A 16268-nucleotide genomic window follows, 5' to 3' on the forward strand; every position below is an offset into this window, starting at 1 on the left:
AATTTTTACGGCAATACACAAACGTTTCTACATACAGAACTAGTTTTAGAAAATAAATATACTTTTTAATCTACTGAGTGCTCCAAAAATACCTGATTCGATGGAATACAGCACTTCAGCATTCTTCCCTTTGTCCTTGTCCAGAGCTGTAACCTGCAACACAACTGAGCCGACAGCCGCTGATTCATAAACCCGCCCTTCATAGGAGGAACTTGTGAACCAGGGGGCGTGGTCGTTTGTGTCGCTGACATTAACAACAATCCGAGCAAAGTTTCGCTTTACAGGGACATCTTGATCCCGCACCTGAAAGAATCAATAGGTTATCAGTGCTGTCGGAGGTTTCCCGGTCTTTGATTAAAGATCACTCAGAAAGACGTGAAACCCTTCAGAAAACAAACGGTGGCCAACGAATGAGCAGAAAGCCATACCATGACTGTAAGAATGTGCTGGTGGATGGCTTCATGATCAAGTGTTTCAGAAGTCGAGAGAGAGCCTGTTGCAGGGTCAAGACGAAATTTCTTGAGACTCAGTGGATCAATGCTGCTCTGCAGAGTATAGATCAGCTTGTTTTTCTCATCCTTATCCATTGCACTGATTTGCAAAATTTCTGTTTCTGGCACTGTGTCTTCAGGAATAACAACTTCATACTTTGATGTAGAAAACTGAGGACGGTGGTCATTTGTATCTATTACTTTGATGAATACCTATTAAGGACATAAAGACTCACATTACAGTAATATCCTTAACTGTGATATTTTATTATTTACTGAATCAAGGGGAAACATGAGATGCACATTGAAAAAAAAAAACCTTTTTTTTAGCAAAATGAAACAATGAGAAATAAAAGAAACAAAAATCTAGAATAAAAAAAATCTTTAAAATTTTCCATTGATATATTACCCAGATCTGTAAGATAATGAAGACCTTTCTAATTTCTTGAAACTAACTTTGAAGGGCAAATGTAACATCCTTCAAACGCTTCTTTCTGACTGCACACTTCATTTCTCTCAGGTCTCCACAGGAGAGAGATTTCTAGAGCACTCATGTCAGGAGAACACAGAATTTACTTCAGCAGGATTTACAGAAGATAATTTCCTCTATCAGATCTGAATCTGCAGCTACCAAGCAAACGAGGGGACTATGGTACTAGATAAATACCGTATTCAAATTTCTTGTTCTAATTGTTGAGACTCCAAATTCCTACCAACAAATTAGAAATGTGCTTTAAAAATCTTTACTACATTTTTACAATCACAAAACCTACATATAAATAGTAAACCCATTCATTTCCTAAAAGCACTTTAAATACACTAAAGATAAGCTCTCTTAAATACCTCAACACAGAATAACAACCTTAAAGGGGGAAAAAAGCCAATACTGAAAAAAACTCAGCTGAATTTTAAAAAATATGTGTTTTTTTTTTTTTTTTTTTTTTTTACTTTAACGCTAAGAGGATTAATTTTCAGACGGAAAAGACGTGTGTGGAGATAAGGCATAGTGGAAATCACTACTGACTACAAAGATGGTTTATGGTTACAAACAAGAAATCTGAGCTTCGTTGGCACGTGTGGAATAAAGAGGTTTGCTAGTCCTGACGGCCCAGGAGGCCGCAGTGTCAGGAATGCACAGGTGAAGCTATTATCCACCCCGGTGCAGGCATATGAGCTGCAGGTCTTTCCATGACGATTATACCAGCGTTCTCATAAAACACGACAACATCAGTGATGGATTTGTAACATTACACTTTATATATGTATTAAATGCATTTGCTAAACCCAAGAAAGGTTTTATGTGGAAGTTACATAAACATTTAAAACCACAGACCGTTTTTAAAGGTCGACGATCCACAAGCGATGGTTTTATAATTTCTCTAAGTTTAATCATTACATATTCATTTCCACTGTACATTTACATAGTACTTTTCTAATGGAGTATTGGGTAGAGGTAGTTGATTCCTGCCCTCAAGTCAATTAGTCACAACTCGGTAGGAACAAGGAAGGTAAAAACCACCAATTCTGATACAGCGATTCAAAGGAAGCACACTCACAGAGCCCTTATCCACGCAGCACGCACCCCCACGTTACCGGGGAGCAAGTACGATGAACGTACAGCAGTCCCTGCGCTCGGGAAGCTCTCAGGCTCGGCCGGTGAGGTCGTACGCACTCCGAGATCAGGCTGCACATATTACCAAGCGAGTTATCAAGAAAGCCTTTAGGAGTCCCGAGATGGCGAGGGACATTCTGAAAGCTTTTAAGGAGAAGGTAAGGCTTTGCTTGCATAGGTCTTAGGTTGGTAATCAGTACTTACTAGGATGGGGTTTGGGGGGGGGGGAGACCTTGGTCAGAGACAGGAAGGCAAGAAGTGGCATCAAACACCCTATCTCCTCGACACTAGAGAGAAGGACTTGGAACTAAGGGATGGTAAGAGCGGGGAGAAGGTGGCATCCAGTGCGCAGAGCCTGGACTCGCAGGCAGAGGCTGGAGAGCTACAGCTCGCGTAGGCCCTAACCAGCTGATCAGAGGAAATTCACCTTTACCGCCTCTTCCCAACTGGGCAGACCCCTGCGGTAGTGGACACAGCCAGGTGAACCGCAGGGACAGAGGATGGAGACAGGCAGGGGACTGAGGTGTCCAGCAGCAAGTGCACACTAGCGCGGCTGCGACCTCACCTACCCCTCAGAGGGCCTTGTGAGGACAAAATCACTATGTCCCTTTCCCGGTGACAAATGGAAGCCAAGAGGGTTACAGCCACTTGCCCAGGGACAGGGTAAGAGGCAGAGCCAATATTCAAACCAATCGACCTGTGCATAATGCTGATGCTCAAGAGAAACAGAAGGAAACATTAAAAGCAAAGCTGTTTCAAAGAAGAAAAAAAAAAAGCCGTAACTGGATTTGGTTAAGTGATCTTGAGATAGGAGTGAAGTGAAGCAACTTGAGTTGATACTGGTCAGATCCCAAGCAGCAAACAGCAGGACAGGAACGCAAGGAGCAGTGCTGTTTCAGCAGAGCACTGGGACCCCCCACCTCCCCCTCTGCTGCTGATTCACCGTGGCTCACGCGACAGTGCCCCCAAACCTCCGACCTGCATGCAGCGACGTCCGCCCTGGTGCTTCCTGAGTTTTACCACAAGCCCAAATCTACCCTGTCCTCCCGTTCCTCAGCAATCCAGTTCTCATCTCCGTGTCGCCCTCCACGTGCGTTTGCTGCTCCGTTCTCATCCCTGTTCGGATCGCCCTGTCCTGGGCCCACGTGGAAACTGAAACCTAATTACTGCCTGTACCTTCACAGGGGAGTCTGGGCTCTGGGACCATATCTTTTGAGACTCGGACTCCCCTTTCCTGCCAGCAAATCATGAGGATATTATCAAGACTCCCTGAAAATAACTCAAAAGAAGTTTTTAGGTATAAAGGCAGCACTACAACTTAAGATATTTGTGTCCCTGGGAAGACTGCAATTTATTTCCTGGGTTTTACAGGAAATTTTAGTCAATCGACTTCACATTTCATATGAAGTTTTTAATGGTACTTGCTAAAAACTGCAATTATTTGGGAAGGGGCATACTGCTACTCATTCATTTATGTCACAAGCAATAAATGCTACAGGTAAATAGATCGTCTTCATTAATGAGAATGGCTGGCACGGACGGCCACTGCTACTGCTTAAGTTCCTTTTGCTGGATTTCCGCTTAGTAGATTATTTGAACTGGTCCACGTACAGTTATACTCTTTAAACCTTTCAAAATTCACCCTGTTAAGTTTATTACAACTCCATGTTTTTATTCTCATTTTCATGCTCTAAAGTTTAATTTCTATAATGAGAACGGTTACTGACAGAAATGAAATTTTAATACTGTACTAAAACTTTTACATAACAATCTCAAAATGACCCCAAAGCATGGTACATATGTCAATTTTAAATACACTAAAAATCACAACCATGTGGAGAAAGAAGGTCTTTTTCATAACTGGCTCTGAATCATCTACTCATTTATTAATTAAAAATACATCACAGACTTTTATTCTTCAGCGCAACTAAATGATGTAGCAGACGATCTCTCTCATTTGAGATTTAAATTAGTATCATCTAAAGATAAAAAACTGGAATTCGGAAGCATTTCTCTCCTAATATTTAATTTCTTCCTTTGTCTTTTAGGACACAGCAGATAGACATGTAAATCTTAGCTTCCACCATCCTAAGGTGAGCTCAACGAGGTTAGGACTGTTTCCCAGTATTCAGTTTCTTGAACAATACCTTCCACAACAAATGTTCAACAAATTCTCACAGAGCCCACACTAAGAATCAAAGAGAATTTAAGGTATAGGATTTTAACATTTAAAATTTGAAATCCCGGGCGCCTGGGTGGCTCAGTGGGTTAAGCCGCTGCCTTTGGCTCAGGTCATGATCTCAGGGTCCTGGGATCGAGTCCCGCATCGGGCTCTCTGCTCAGCAGGGAGCCTGCTTCCTCCTCTCTCTCTCTCTGCCTGCCTCTCTGCCCACTTGTGATGTCTCTCTGTCAAATAAATAAAATAAAAAATCTTTAAATTTGAAATCCCAGTAATCTGGCCATCTCTTAAATCACCATGTAGGAACAAGTAAAGATGTTAAAGTGATTACAAGAACAATTCTATCAACCATTTTATACAACCCTCGTTAAAATAGCCAAAAGGGGAAAGAATTTAAAAAGTGATTTAGAACATGATTAATCACTTTAATGAGCTTTAACGAAAAGGACTTGGACACATTCATCCTCAAGAGCGATACAATTTATACTAATGCTGTTCAAAGTCAGTATAAAATTGAAAGATCTTGATAATCAAAAGTGGGTAGTTGTTTCTAAGTCTTCTTTCAGAATTTCCAAAACTGGTTAATTACAGTCCAAACCTACATTTTCTTTCCCTAAATACAAATCCTTGGTGTGCCTCTATGTAAGCCCTATCAATACAGTAGCTGTGCTTGGGAGTCTTAGAGAACAGAATCACGTGGCCTGCGCACCCTAAAATCAGAAGGTCATTAGCAGCCCACCTCTGACGAACGCATCATCAGTGATTCACTTACCTGCGTGAGGATAGTGGTGGTTCCGTCTGTAGCTTCAACTGTGAGGTTATAGCTTGATTTCTGTTCCGCATCAAGAGGTTTGGCAACAATGATGGTCCCAGTGCCCTTGTCCACATCAAAGTGGCTGTCGTAGTTGCCACCTAGTTTAAGTTAGGACATACAGAAAAGTATGAAAACCTCTCACTTCTTTTGTGGCTTTCTAATTCTTCATGACAGAGGGGAAAAAAACCCCACTTCTGATATACTGCTCAAGGTGATCCCAAGGAGCTTTCATTTTGGAAGACAAGAAAAGGGCCAATTAGAAAGACAGAGCCTACTAACGCAAACTTGAGCCCGAACTGTCAAGGGAAGCTACTGAGAGGAAAGCAAGAAAGCAACTCTGAACGCGGAAAAACACTGCTAATATTGCCAATGAGTTACTTTCCATTCGCTTTTTCGGGGGTTCTGGATAGGTCTTTAATTTATATATCCCAGTAGCTATATATCAAACATCCTTTACTGAACAGAGTCAGCCATTCAAATGCTTAATTACTCAAAAAAGATTCGTGATGCCTGAAGCACACTGCCCTAAAAAATAAACTATTAAAAACAAATGTTAACTCTGAGAAAAATCATAGCAGTTAACATCAATTAGTTCTGCCTCTTATACACTTAAAAAGACATTTTCCTCATTGTTGCCAAACACAAAGCTTAATGAATCAAGTTTCTGTGCTGCTGACATCAAATGCATTCCCAGTTACGTTCTAGGTAGAACTCTTCCCACATCCACTGAACCGGAGATACTCTTATCAATGAAGTGATATGGAATGAAAATATAGTCTTAATGTCATGATGAGGCTCTACTACTAAATCTTACCGAAAAGTAAAATGACACGCACATTAAAACAAACCAAAAAACTTCAGTGAAATCTAAAACTAAGGATGATTTTGGGATGTCTTAGAAGTCAGCATGATGTGTGCAACTGGAATGGGTGACCATGGGCGCGCCATGAAAACAAGGGGCAATGGCAAACAGTCACTAGAAATAAAAAAGGTTTTAAAAACCGATGCTTTTCTTTTAGATCCCATAATCTAAGGCAAATTATGGGATCTCAGCAGATACCTTCTGCTGTACAGTTCGGGTCACAAGTCATCTGAAAGATGGAAAACACTTCTCTAGCGAGTGTGTCTCCTGGCACAGCCACAAAGAAGCAAGCAAGCATGGAAGGCAAGCACAGAACAAGGAAGAGCGTCAATCAGACCAGTTCCAACGGCGGTCAGCGTCACACACAGCCCAGTCAGGGCCTGGCTCATCTGGAAGTGTGACAGGAGTTAACAGGGAGCCAACAAACGACTCTGATTGTAGTTCACTGTGAAAATCATGTTTCTTCTTTAAAACTGAAAGTGAGGGTTTCGGAGGTGTGGATGACCTCAACGATTTCATACAACGCCCGGAGCTGGGGACGCAGCCGAACCGCGTGCTGGGGGAAATGAAGCGGTGAAGCCCGCGCCGCCCACGTCGCAGCCGCCTCACATGCTGACACGACATTTCGTGGGAGGGTGGCTATGGGCTGAAAGAGGGAAGCAGGGATCCGCGGGACCAACTGGAGAGGAGTCACAACCCATACTTATGCTTTTAAAGATCCTGATGATTAATAGCACGTGAGGAAATACCATTGAAAAAACAAAGATGTCAAAGTTTAAGGTGAATTTCTTTCCTATGTACAAGAGAGTAAGGGAACACGTTCTCTGTCTAAACTCAATTAAATGAAAAACAAAAAACTCAAATAGGCATATAACCTTTATTTTAGGGTCAATGAACCTCCTGAACCCTGCTTCCCACATTCCCAAAATGTGGTAAATAAAACACAGAAGGCCACAGATGGCATTCTCATTTTTAAGTTATACAATTAAATTTGTAACATTATTCCCTATAAAATACTGACATGTGACAGTCACAGTTATTTTAAGCATTCAAACCATATTCGCTAAAAATAGCAATGTGCCATATGTTATGTAACAAGAAGGAAAATTAAAAAGTTGTGCTTTTGGACCACAACATTCAGGTTTCTAACTCCTTCATGCACTTCTGAAAACCTTATTTTAACATTAAGGGTATGGTACATGCATGGCAGCAATTTTAAACAAGTTCAGTACACGGCTAGGTGTTGTAAAACCTTTTGTGATCAAAATACTGCAATTTAAGACAAATTCTCCACTTCTAAGTCTCACTTAATAATTTTAAATCCAGAGATATATACAAAAATCAGAAAACCAAAGATAGGTTCTCCTCAGTGTAACCTATGCAGGGACAATAAAACTCTGAGGAAGACTCACCAATGATGTCAAACCAAAGAGGCGTGCCAGGAGGCTCCACAGAGATCACGCCAATCATGTGAGCCACTGGATCGCTTTCCATGACAGTGAAGGAAAAAAATGGTTCTTCAAATGAAATTGGCTCCACTGATGGCTTGGGTTTGGAGATCCATTCAATATGGAGTCGAGTGGTTGATGACTTTTGGGGGCGACCATTATCAACTGCCTTAATCTATAAAATATAAGCAGAGGGGATGGAGGGAGCAAATTAGAAGTTACATCCCACAACCGAAGCACAGACTGGTTTGGTCTCAAACTGAGCCAATTTCAAACACTTCGTTTCTGTATTTGCATATTCCCCATGTATAAGCCTTGATCAAAAAGAGTGACCTCTTCATGCCACACTCGACATACATAGTAACTGGAGTGATGGCTGATAATGGAAACCCGAAGCAAGATTTCCCGACTGGACACACACACTGAGGCCCCTTCTTGAAGAGAGAGAAAGTTTTCAGAGAAGTGACATTAAGACCAGATGAACGAAAGTATGTGAGAAATTCAAAGATGAGATCCTAACTTACTGAAAGAATATCATATTCTCCAGCTCCAGAAAACTTCTTGGATGAAACCACTCCGGTTTTGGGCTCAATAAAAAATTTGCCATGTTCATTTCCATCTTCAATGCTGTAAGAGATTTCCGCATTGGGACCTTCATCTTTGTCTGTCGCTATAACACGATAGATGGGCTCCCGCTTGGCATTTCTTTCTCGTTCTGGTCTTTCCCGTTCTGGGAGCCTGATTTTGTAGAACTTCTGCAGGAACTGAGGTTTGTTATCATTTTCATCAAGGATTTTCACAATCACTCTTGCAATGGTGGATTTGGGGGGAATACCGTTGTCAGTCACAGTAACCTGTTTTTGAAAAGTAACAGATCAACAAATGTTTTTAAAATATAACTATATAAAAAGTGACTCTCTTCCTAATTAAAGATAAGCCACATTTGCACAGACCTGCAGAGTTCACACACACTATGATGCACACCATGTTCTCTCCTTTGACAAGAGCCCATGAGGAGGCAAGATGATGATGTGTCCTGTTCCAAACAGGGACGGGGGAGCGACAAGGGCCCAGTAATAGGCTCTTCCCTCCCCACACCACCTCTCCCTGCACTACCGTACCTATAACATGAATGTTGCCAAAATGGGAAGCTATCAAAAACAGCTTATTTAAAAAAAAAAAAAAAAACAACTTATTTTTATGCCAAGAAAAGATACATAAAGATTTTGCTTTTAAATATGAGTCCGGTGACAAATAACATACACTCTATGCACTTAAAAATCAAATCTCCACATATTGCATTAAAAACCTTCATTTTTAGGCCTCAACAATAAAGCAAGCTAAATCTTCAATTTAAAATATATGTGAAGGAGCATGCCTTTTAATACTAGCTGTCATCATTTTGTTCTGACTCTTTTCTCGTTCAGAAGTCCTCCACGTTTAGGACAGCAGATATAAAAATTTCCATTCAGACCCACTTATTAAGTAAGATTTTCAGTAAGAACAATGTGGAGTAATGGTCATTCTCATTATTCATGTACTCAGCTGAGGAACAGAAATCAGAGTCTTTTCCCCCCGAACCAAATGTCCACTTTTACTTTGCTGTGGACATTAAAAGCAATGGCCTTAGGAATAGCTATTTTTCTCTCACCACATCCTCCAAAAATAATGGTTGAAATACTAAAAATATTAAAGTATAATGAAGTTTTCTGTGGAACTGTTTTGTTAGGTTTTTAAAAAGCTTGGTGAATATAAATCCTGTTGTTTATAGAAGCGTGAATATATCCTAATGGTACTTGCCAAGAATATTTAAGGAGTTGCTTAAAGTACATGATTTACAATCCCACACTCTAAAAATAAAACAAAATATACACTTACTATTAATTTTAATCTCTCAAAACACTCCCTTTTGATCAGTTCTCATATGGTCTTTAGGGACAAGAAAAAAATCAAAGAGAAATATAAGTGGGCACTATGTTTGTGGTAATCATACCAAAATGTTAAGGCTGGGTTTAATAATCAAAAGCCAGTAACACAGTTTTTTAACATGGGATAGGGGAAAAAAAACCCTCTTCTTTAAGACCATCAAATCAATGCCAGTGTTGGCCCTCAAATCCACCACCAAAAAGGATTACAGAAAACATACAAGGTATGTAGGTCACAAACCATTACAAAGGCTTATTTCCCATCAACATCTTCATATTATCTACAAAGTCCTAAGTATCTTGTACTTGTTCCCATCCAGCCTTGGACTTTACTATAAAAAGGTGGCTTTGGAGGGAGGCACACGGTGGACAGGTGTCCACTGTAGTTCTAACCAGGGTGCGGCCGCAGCAAGATGTGAATGCCTGGGACCTGCCACCCTGGAAAGCAGGCCACCTGCTTCCTTTCTTAGGGAACCACAGTCTCATTCTCAAACACTGTAGGGACTGAATCAAAATTCTGAACTCTGATCTAACAGAAGGAAAATGAATTTAAGGGAACTGTACGACCTAAGACTAACTCAGATGTAACACATGAAGAGATTTACAAACTTTAGGGAGATCTGGGAGCGCAGTCAGTTAGGCATCCCACTCCTGATTTCAGCTCCGGTCACGATCTGGGGGTCCTGGGATTGAGCTCCATGTGGGGCTCGGGGCTCAGCAGGGAGTCTGCTTGAAGATTCTCTCTCCCTCCACCCCTCCCACTGTTCACATGCTCTGTCTCTCCCGCTCTTGCTCTCAAAATAAATTTTTAAAATCTTAAAAAAATAACAATAATAATTACTAACTGTAATGGTGGCTGTGAAACCACATTTTCTAGACAGGATATTCACAAGCACACACACACACTACAGAGCTATAAAAAGTATTTTCCTGACAAAGAAATTTGGGCAAGGATAAAATGAAATTAAGCAGGCAGCATTATGAATAGCGATAATATAAAATGGGAGACATGAGTATTAATAAAAACAATCAACCACCGTTCAGGCCTTTCCCAAGCACGCGCACTGGAAGAATGGAGGACTCGTGTGGTATCTCACAGGTCAACAAGCACTCAGTCTTCCCCGGCTCCAATGACCAACACTGGCTTTAACATGTGGTAGTGGTTACCATACGAAACCTCTACGTGTGGTAGAAACCTTTCTACGTGTGGTAGAAAGTCAACAGAGGTTACGTGTCGGCTCTGCTCAGTTTTCCTCTCCAAGAGAAACTCTCCCAACTGCCCCTTCTCAGCCTCTTCCTGACCTGGAGACCCTGGCACCCAGCAATCGCCTGTGGCCTCACCTCCACATGACCCTCTACCTTCCTCCTCCTATCCCTGCTCCTGCAAGGTGCCTACCATCCACCAGCACGCCAGTGTAGGACAAGCCGCGTTTCTTTCAGGGACTAGACATTTTAAATTACCCATGAAAACAAGAAGCCTGTCAGAAGAGATCATTTTAGAAAAGCACACATCAGTCTTTAATCTTTTATTTCAGAAATGTTTAAAAATCACAAAACTTTCTCCAGTTCAGTTTAAAATGCAAAAACAATGCAATTATTTGAGAACAACACAAAAACCAGAAACAAACCACAGTTGAATGAGATCAATTAATATCATATAAATATCCTGGAAACAGAATACTAAGGAAAAAGATGTAGAAGGCATACAGAAAAAGTATGTCTTATGTAAATGAAAAGGCAATGTAAATACTATTGTTTCCAGTTTGTTTGCTCTGTATGTATGCACAAAAATTAGAAAAGAACTTACACAGTGATCTTGTTTTGGGGAGAGACGGATTTAAGGAGACATGAACTACACTAAAAAATGTTTCCTTTCCCCTTTTCTTTTAGTAATGACCAGAAGCTAATACAACAAAATCATAATACTTATGAATATTAATGTGAACAAGAATGCTTTCCCATATTTCCAAATCTCTTAAATAATTAAAATAAAGAAATGCTTACTTCTAATATATGTTCATCTTGCTGCTCTCGGTCTAGTTTCCTTGATGTCGTTGTGATAAGACCTATCAAATGAAAACAGTTCATTAATCCTTACGGATAAAACCAATTACAAAATACTGTCATTGAAACCACACTGAGTATAAAAGTCTGAGCAAATCTTTGGATTCCCAAGGGAAAAAAATGATTAATCCAGGTTCAATTATTTTATTTACAAACAATATACTTTCTCATTTTAATGATTCTTCAACAGTGGATAAATGACAGAGGATGAAGAAAATGGCAAAATTGAAATCAGTTACACTTTTTTGTTTGTTCAGTGGTTTGAATAAACATTTTGTCAGTAGAGATTTTTAAAAACTAAGATGAAGTTACCCAGGATTTCAAACTCCTCTAACTGCTGCAGTGATGATTAAGAACTAACAGAAAAATCTTCCATAACTGTATTAAATAGGACCACTGGAAAATCTAATGTTGACTACGATTTATTATCTTTAAATCATTTACCCTCAGAAGTGAAGAACGGTTATAAAAGTACTTTTCCAGGAAATACTGTTCAAGTATCAATTTCCAGTGAAAGAAAAAACATAAGTGATCCTCAAAGAAACCCTATATTCTTTGTTTCTTTGATCTTTCTATCAAACTAGAAAATCTATAGTTTCAATCTCTCTCTAGAACTTTAATCAAAGTTGGCTGAACTGTCAACACACATTGGATCGTGGAAGACCATTAAAACTGATTAAATATATTCTGTACTTCACCAAACACAAAATTCCCAACTGCTAAAATATCTGCTGCAGCCTGTGCTGAATGACTCTGATGTCGATCTGAAGCTCAGGTGAAACCTTACATAGCAAGACAACTGCAAGGACCCTTCTCCTGCCCAGCTTTTTGTGTGCCCCCACCCACCACAAGGAAATACTTCAAATAATTTATATTTAAGAACAGACTTTATTGCTATAATTGATTTTCCCCTATTAACCTAACTAATTTCACACAACTACCAATTAAAGGCTATTCGAAATGCTTCTCTAAAATTTGTAAGATTTGTAAATTTCATGTAATTTGAAGTTTTTTTTTTTTCCTCAAATAGTTAGGAAGGATCTCAATCAACATTATCTTCCCCACAATTCAACGAAGCAATGCGCTCTTGTTAGTAAGAACAAAAGACTATATCGTAGACCAGAATCGGGGGGGGGGGTTCCCAAACCATACTTCTAGATTAAAAGGGGTTCCAGGAAATGCTTTACAATGCTTAATGGTGTGAAAACGCTGCTTAATGTGGCAGGGGTTTGATTTTCATTAGTAAAAACCTTTTAAAATTAATCCCTCTTTTTTCCTATCAAAAGTCTACAGTTTCTGATTGTAATTTTACATAGTTCAAGAAGGACAGGAAATCACTGTGATTAGTCCCATCTAACTGCCCTAGTGTGCCCTTCAGAAAGTTGTTATCAGTGGTGACACTGCAAGGGCAACACCTTAGCATGGTCACAGCAGAAGAGTGTCCTGCTTCCATAGAACATAATCATTCCTTGCACGAATATCTTTTAGCAAATAAGCTTCCATAGCAAATAAATAACTCCATTAGCAAATAACATTCGCGACTGTCCAGTTTCCTTACAGCACACCAGACAGCTCACAACGGATGTGCCTGCCTCCCTGCTACTAACTCAACAAAGACAAAAAGCAAACCTAGGTTACTTGCGCTCTCCACGTTTCAAATTAATTCTCCTTTGTTAAAGCAAATGGAACATTAATTTCATTCGAGTACAATGAATTCTAATGTTCCTTCTACACATTTTCTTAGCCTGGTCACTGCTAGCCAGTCCTTCGCCTCTTAGCTTGGACACCACTTCTGATGCCTGCCCTGACAGGTACAGCCTGGCGTCCTGCTGCGGAGTTCAGGGCTCTGAGGTTTGCTCCACCATAACACACCCCCCAGGACTACAGGCACTCATCTCACGGTCTTCAAGAGGACAAGAGACTCCTCCTTGTCCATCTTGGTTATCCTGCTCTACTTCCGTTGGCCTAAAAAAATACGTAAATGTGTGAACACAAGAATTCCTTAAACCCATAAAACAGCGGCATTAAAAATAGGTGTCTGAGTGACACAGATGCCTAAACTACACCTGGAAATAATGACACACATTAAAGGCTTATACGCGTGCCAGCAGAAGACCACATATCATGCATCTGGAGACGGTGTGCCAGGCGGGCCGTGCGACAGTGGCGGACACGGAGAGACACAGGTCCCAAGTGCAGGTGAGCAGCCGGAGGCGGACAGATTCAGGTTACACCACAAGAGGGTGGGAAGAGAAAAAGAGAACGGAGGGCCAATCTTCCAGGGGCCGGCCATGTTCAGAAGCCATGAAGAAGATGAGGAAGCATTTGGCTCAAAGAAAACCATGTGTCCCACACGCCCGAGGCAGAGGATTTGAGGAAGTCCCTTCTCCAGGTACACTGAGACGCTGAAGAGAGAAGCTGCAACAAGAGTCAGGGAGGCAGGAAGGAAGGAGACCAGGGAAGGGTTTATTTTACGAAGAGGAGACTGTCCTCATGCAGCGATGTTCTGAGTGAGCACAAAACAGGAGGGAAGATGAAGATCTAGACCCGAGCTAACCGGTACGGGAGCCACCGGCCTTGTGTGGCAACTGGAAGTTAAGTTCCATATAAAATTGCTCATGAAAACAAGACATTTCAGACTGACAAGATGACCTTTCTTTCTAGATTCACAGCACTCCTACCGAAAGAAATCCTACCAAAAGTGCCTCAGTGCTTTCTTTTCCTAATACCACCCACCTGGGGTGCAGTGGGGGGGCTGCGCTTGGGGAGTGGGATGGTGGCAAGAGGTGCTGCGCCCCCTAAGAGAAGGGGAAAATTCATGCTTCTTGTGGAATTTGCATACAAGATGAACCCTGACCAGAAAACAGTTTCCTAATGAAGCAGGACAAGGTGAGGAAAATTGCAGATAGTCCCAGGAGGTACCCTTTACCTTAGAGCAGTGGAGAAAACCCGGAGCTACCCAAATCCACCGTGGTCTGACCACACCGACTCGGCGGGGGAACTCCTTATGCATCTCCTCACGCTCACTGCCCCCGGAATCCGGTACCTCTCAGTCCTGCCAATTCTTCTGCCTGGCCTACTTGACAAACACCTGTGTCAAAAGATGGACCCAAAGTGTACTTTTCCTACATACCCAGGACGTATTATTAACCCTGTATGTATTAAATAGCCTAATAAGTATATCCATTTCTTTCATTTTAAACAGTTGTGCTCATCTGTAATGTTTATTACAAAATCCCAGGAGGACATATATTTAACAGAAACAGCACGATTATAGAAACAGCAGGATACCTCAGAGCTAGAGAGAAATCTTCAAGATTATCGAGCTCAGCTGCCTGAGTCAAAGAGAAGTGAAACTGTCTCAAGGCCACCAGCAAGTCATTATCAGAGCTGGGATTAGAGCTCAGTTTTCCTGAGGCTCAGATGACAGTGTGTGGGATTTCTTTTCCTCCCCATCACCCTATGCTGCATAATTTCCTGCACTTTGCTATTTCAAGTCTCCACAAACTCTGAACTGTGACTTACATACAGTTTAACACCACACACACACACACACACACACACACACACACCAGCAAGAGTTCATCATTATTCATTTAGTAGGTCAAAAAAGCAAGTGAGAAAGTAAAACAGAGTGGACAAAAGCAAGAAGAAGTTTATGTAGGTGCTTGCCTTTTGTAATTCTGTGCCTTATCTTTTCTGCACAGCACTATTAAATTAAAAATGGAAATGAAAGAAAGTTTCTCTCCTTGGCATAGAAAAACACCTCACTATGCAGACCAATACTATTATAAATAAAGGCGAACTGAGGTAGCAACTACATTACATTCTCACCCAGTAGCAGCTACCAATTTACCCCACATATGTAGGTAAAACTAAGAAACCAACATTTCCTGTGTTTGAGGATCATTAAAAAAAAAAAAAAACTCTTCATAGGGGCACCTGGGTGGCTCAGTGGGTTAAAGCCTCTGCCTTCAGCTCAGGTCATGATCTCAGGGTCCTGGAATCAGGCCCCACATCGGGCTCTCTGCTCAGTGGGGAGCCTGCTTCCTCCTCTCTCTCTTCCTGCCTCTCTGCCTACTTGTGATCTCTGTCTGTCAAATAAATAAATAAAATCTTAAAAAAAACAACAACACACAAAAAAACCTCTTCATAGCTTTCCAAGGCCGTATTAGAATTTAGAGGAGAATCCTTGTAAGAAAAGAATGTTAGATTAACTGTTTCACTATAAAACTTTACTCTTTGACATTCCTTTACATCAATACCAAAAACTACCTCCAAACTTCCCAAAGAGATCAAATGGACGTGGCAAAGCAGGTAGCACAGAAAAGCGAGCATCAGAGGATCAGCAGGTGAGGACTGCGCGAGACAGTACGCAATGGTGGAGCTGTGTTTCGGTATCCTGTCAAGTGTTCTGCGCACTGCTCTAAGAATGCAGACATGCTTAAGACAGAGTCTTGTTTCCAAGAAACAAGGGTGAATGCAAAGGCCACATTCAGGAAACAATATGGAAGTTAGACTAGAGTGGAGGGTTCATACAGAACACAGGGGGAGAGCTCTGTATTCCAAGAAAGCTTGAACTTGGCAGGATGATGAGACACCTATCGTCTAGCCATCTACTGTTCTGGCAGACGACCAGCGCATTGCCCAACATGCAAGTGAGGCCACCCAGGACCCGCCAGCCCCAGCGCCAGCCAGCCAGGGGACCACCATTGCATGAAAGATCCATCAAGCCTGGAGAAACCAGAACCGCCCAGCAGAATCCTCCACTCAATGTGCTTGTTTTCAAGCCACTAAATTTCTGGGACAGTTTGCTACACAGCAAGAGCCAAATCATGCATCCAATGACCTCATCTCCAATTGTTACCTGACT

The 16268-nt window shown here is 41.3% G+C and overlaps 1 protein-coding gene across 1 annotated transcript in view; it reads right to left on the reverse strand.

Annotated features, from left to right (window-relative positions):
• The window catches only part of FAT1 (FAT atypical cadherin 1), a gene marked incomplete at its 5' end in the record, with an annotated part of 111526 nt that overhangs the window by 36696 nt on the left and 58562 nt on the right, over positions 1-16268 (reverse strand). The window contains 6 exon segments of the mRNA XM_045073780.1: positions 93-303; positions 429-704; positions 5055-5194; positions 7371-7581; positions 7931-8260; positions 11336-11397. Coding sequence (XP_044929715.1) covers positions 93-303; positions 429-704; positions 5055-5194; positions 7371-7581; positions 7931-8260; positions 11336-11397 — 1230 coding nt within the window.

Source organism: Mustela putorius, unplaced genomic scaffold, assembly GCF_011764305.1.
Source record: "Mustela putorius furo isolate JIRA1106 unplaced genomic scaffold, ASM1176430v1.1 tig00537255_pilon_pilon_pilon, whole genome shotgun sequence".
NCBI lineage: Eukaryota > Metazoa > Chordata > Mammalia > Carnivora > Mustelidae > Mustela > Mustela putorius.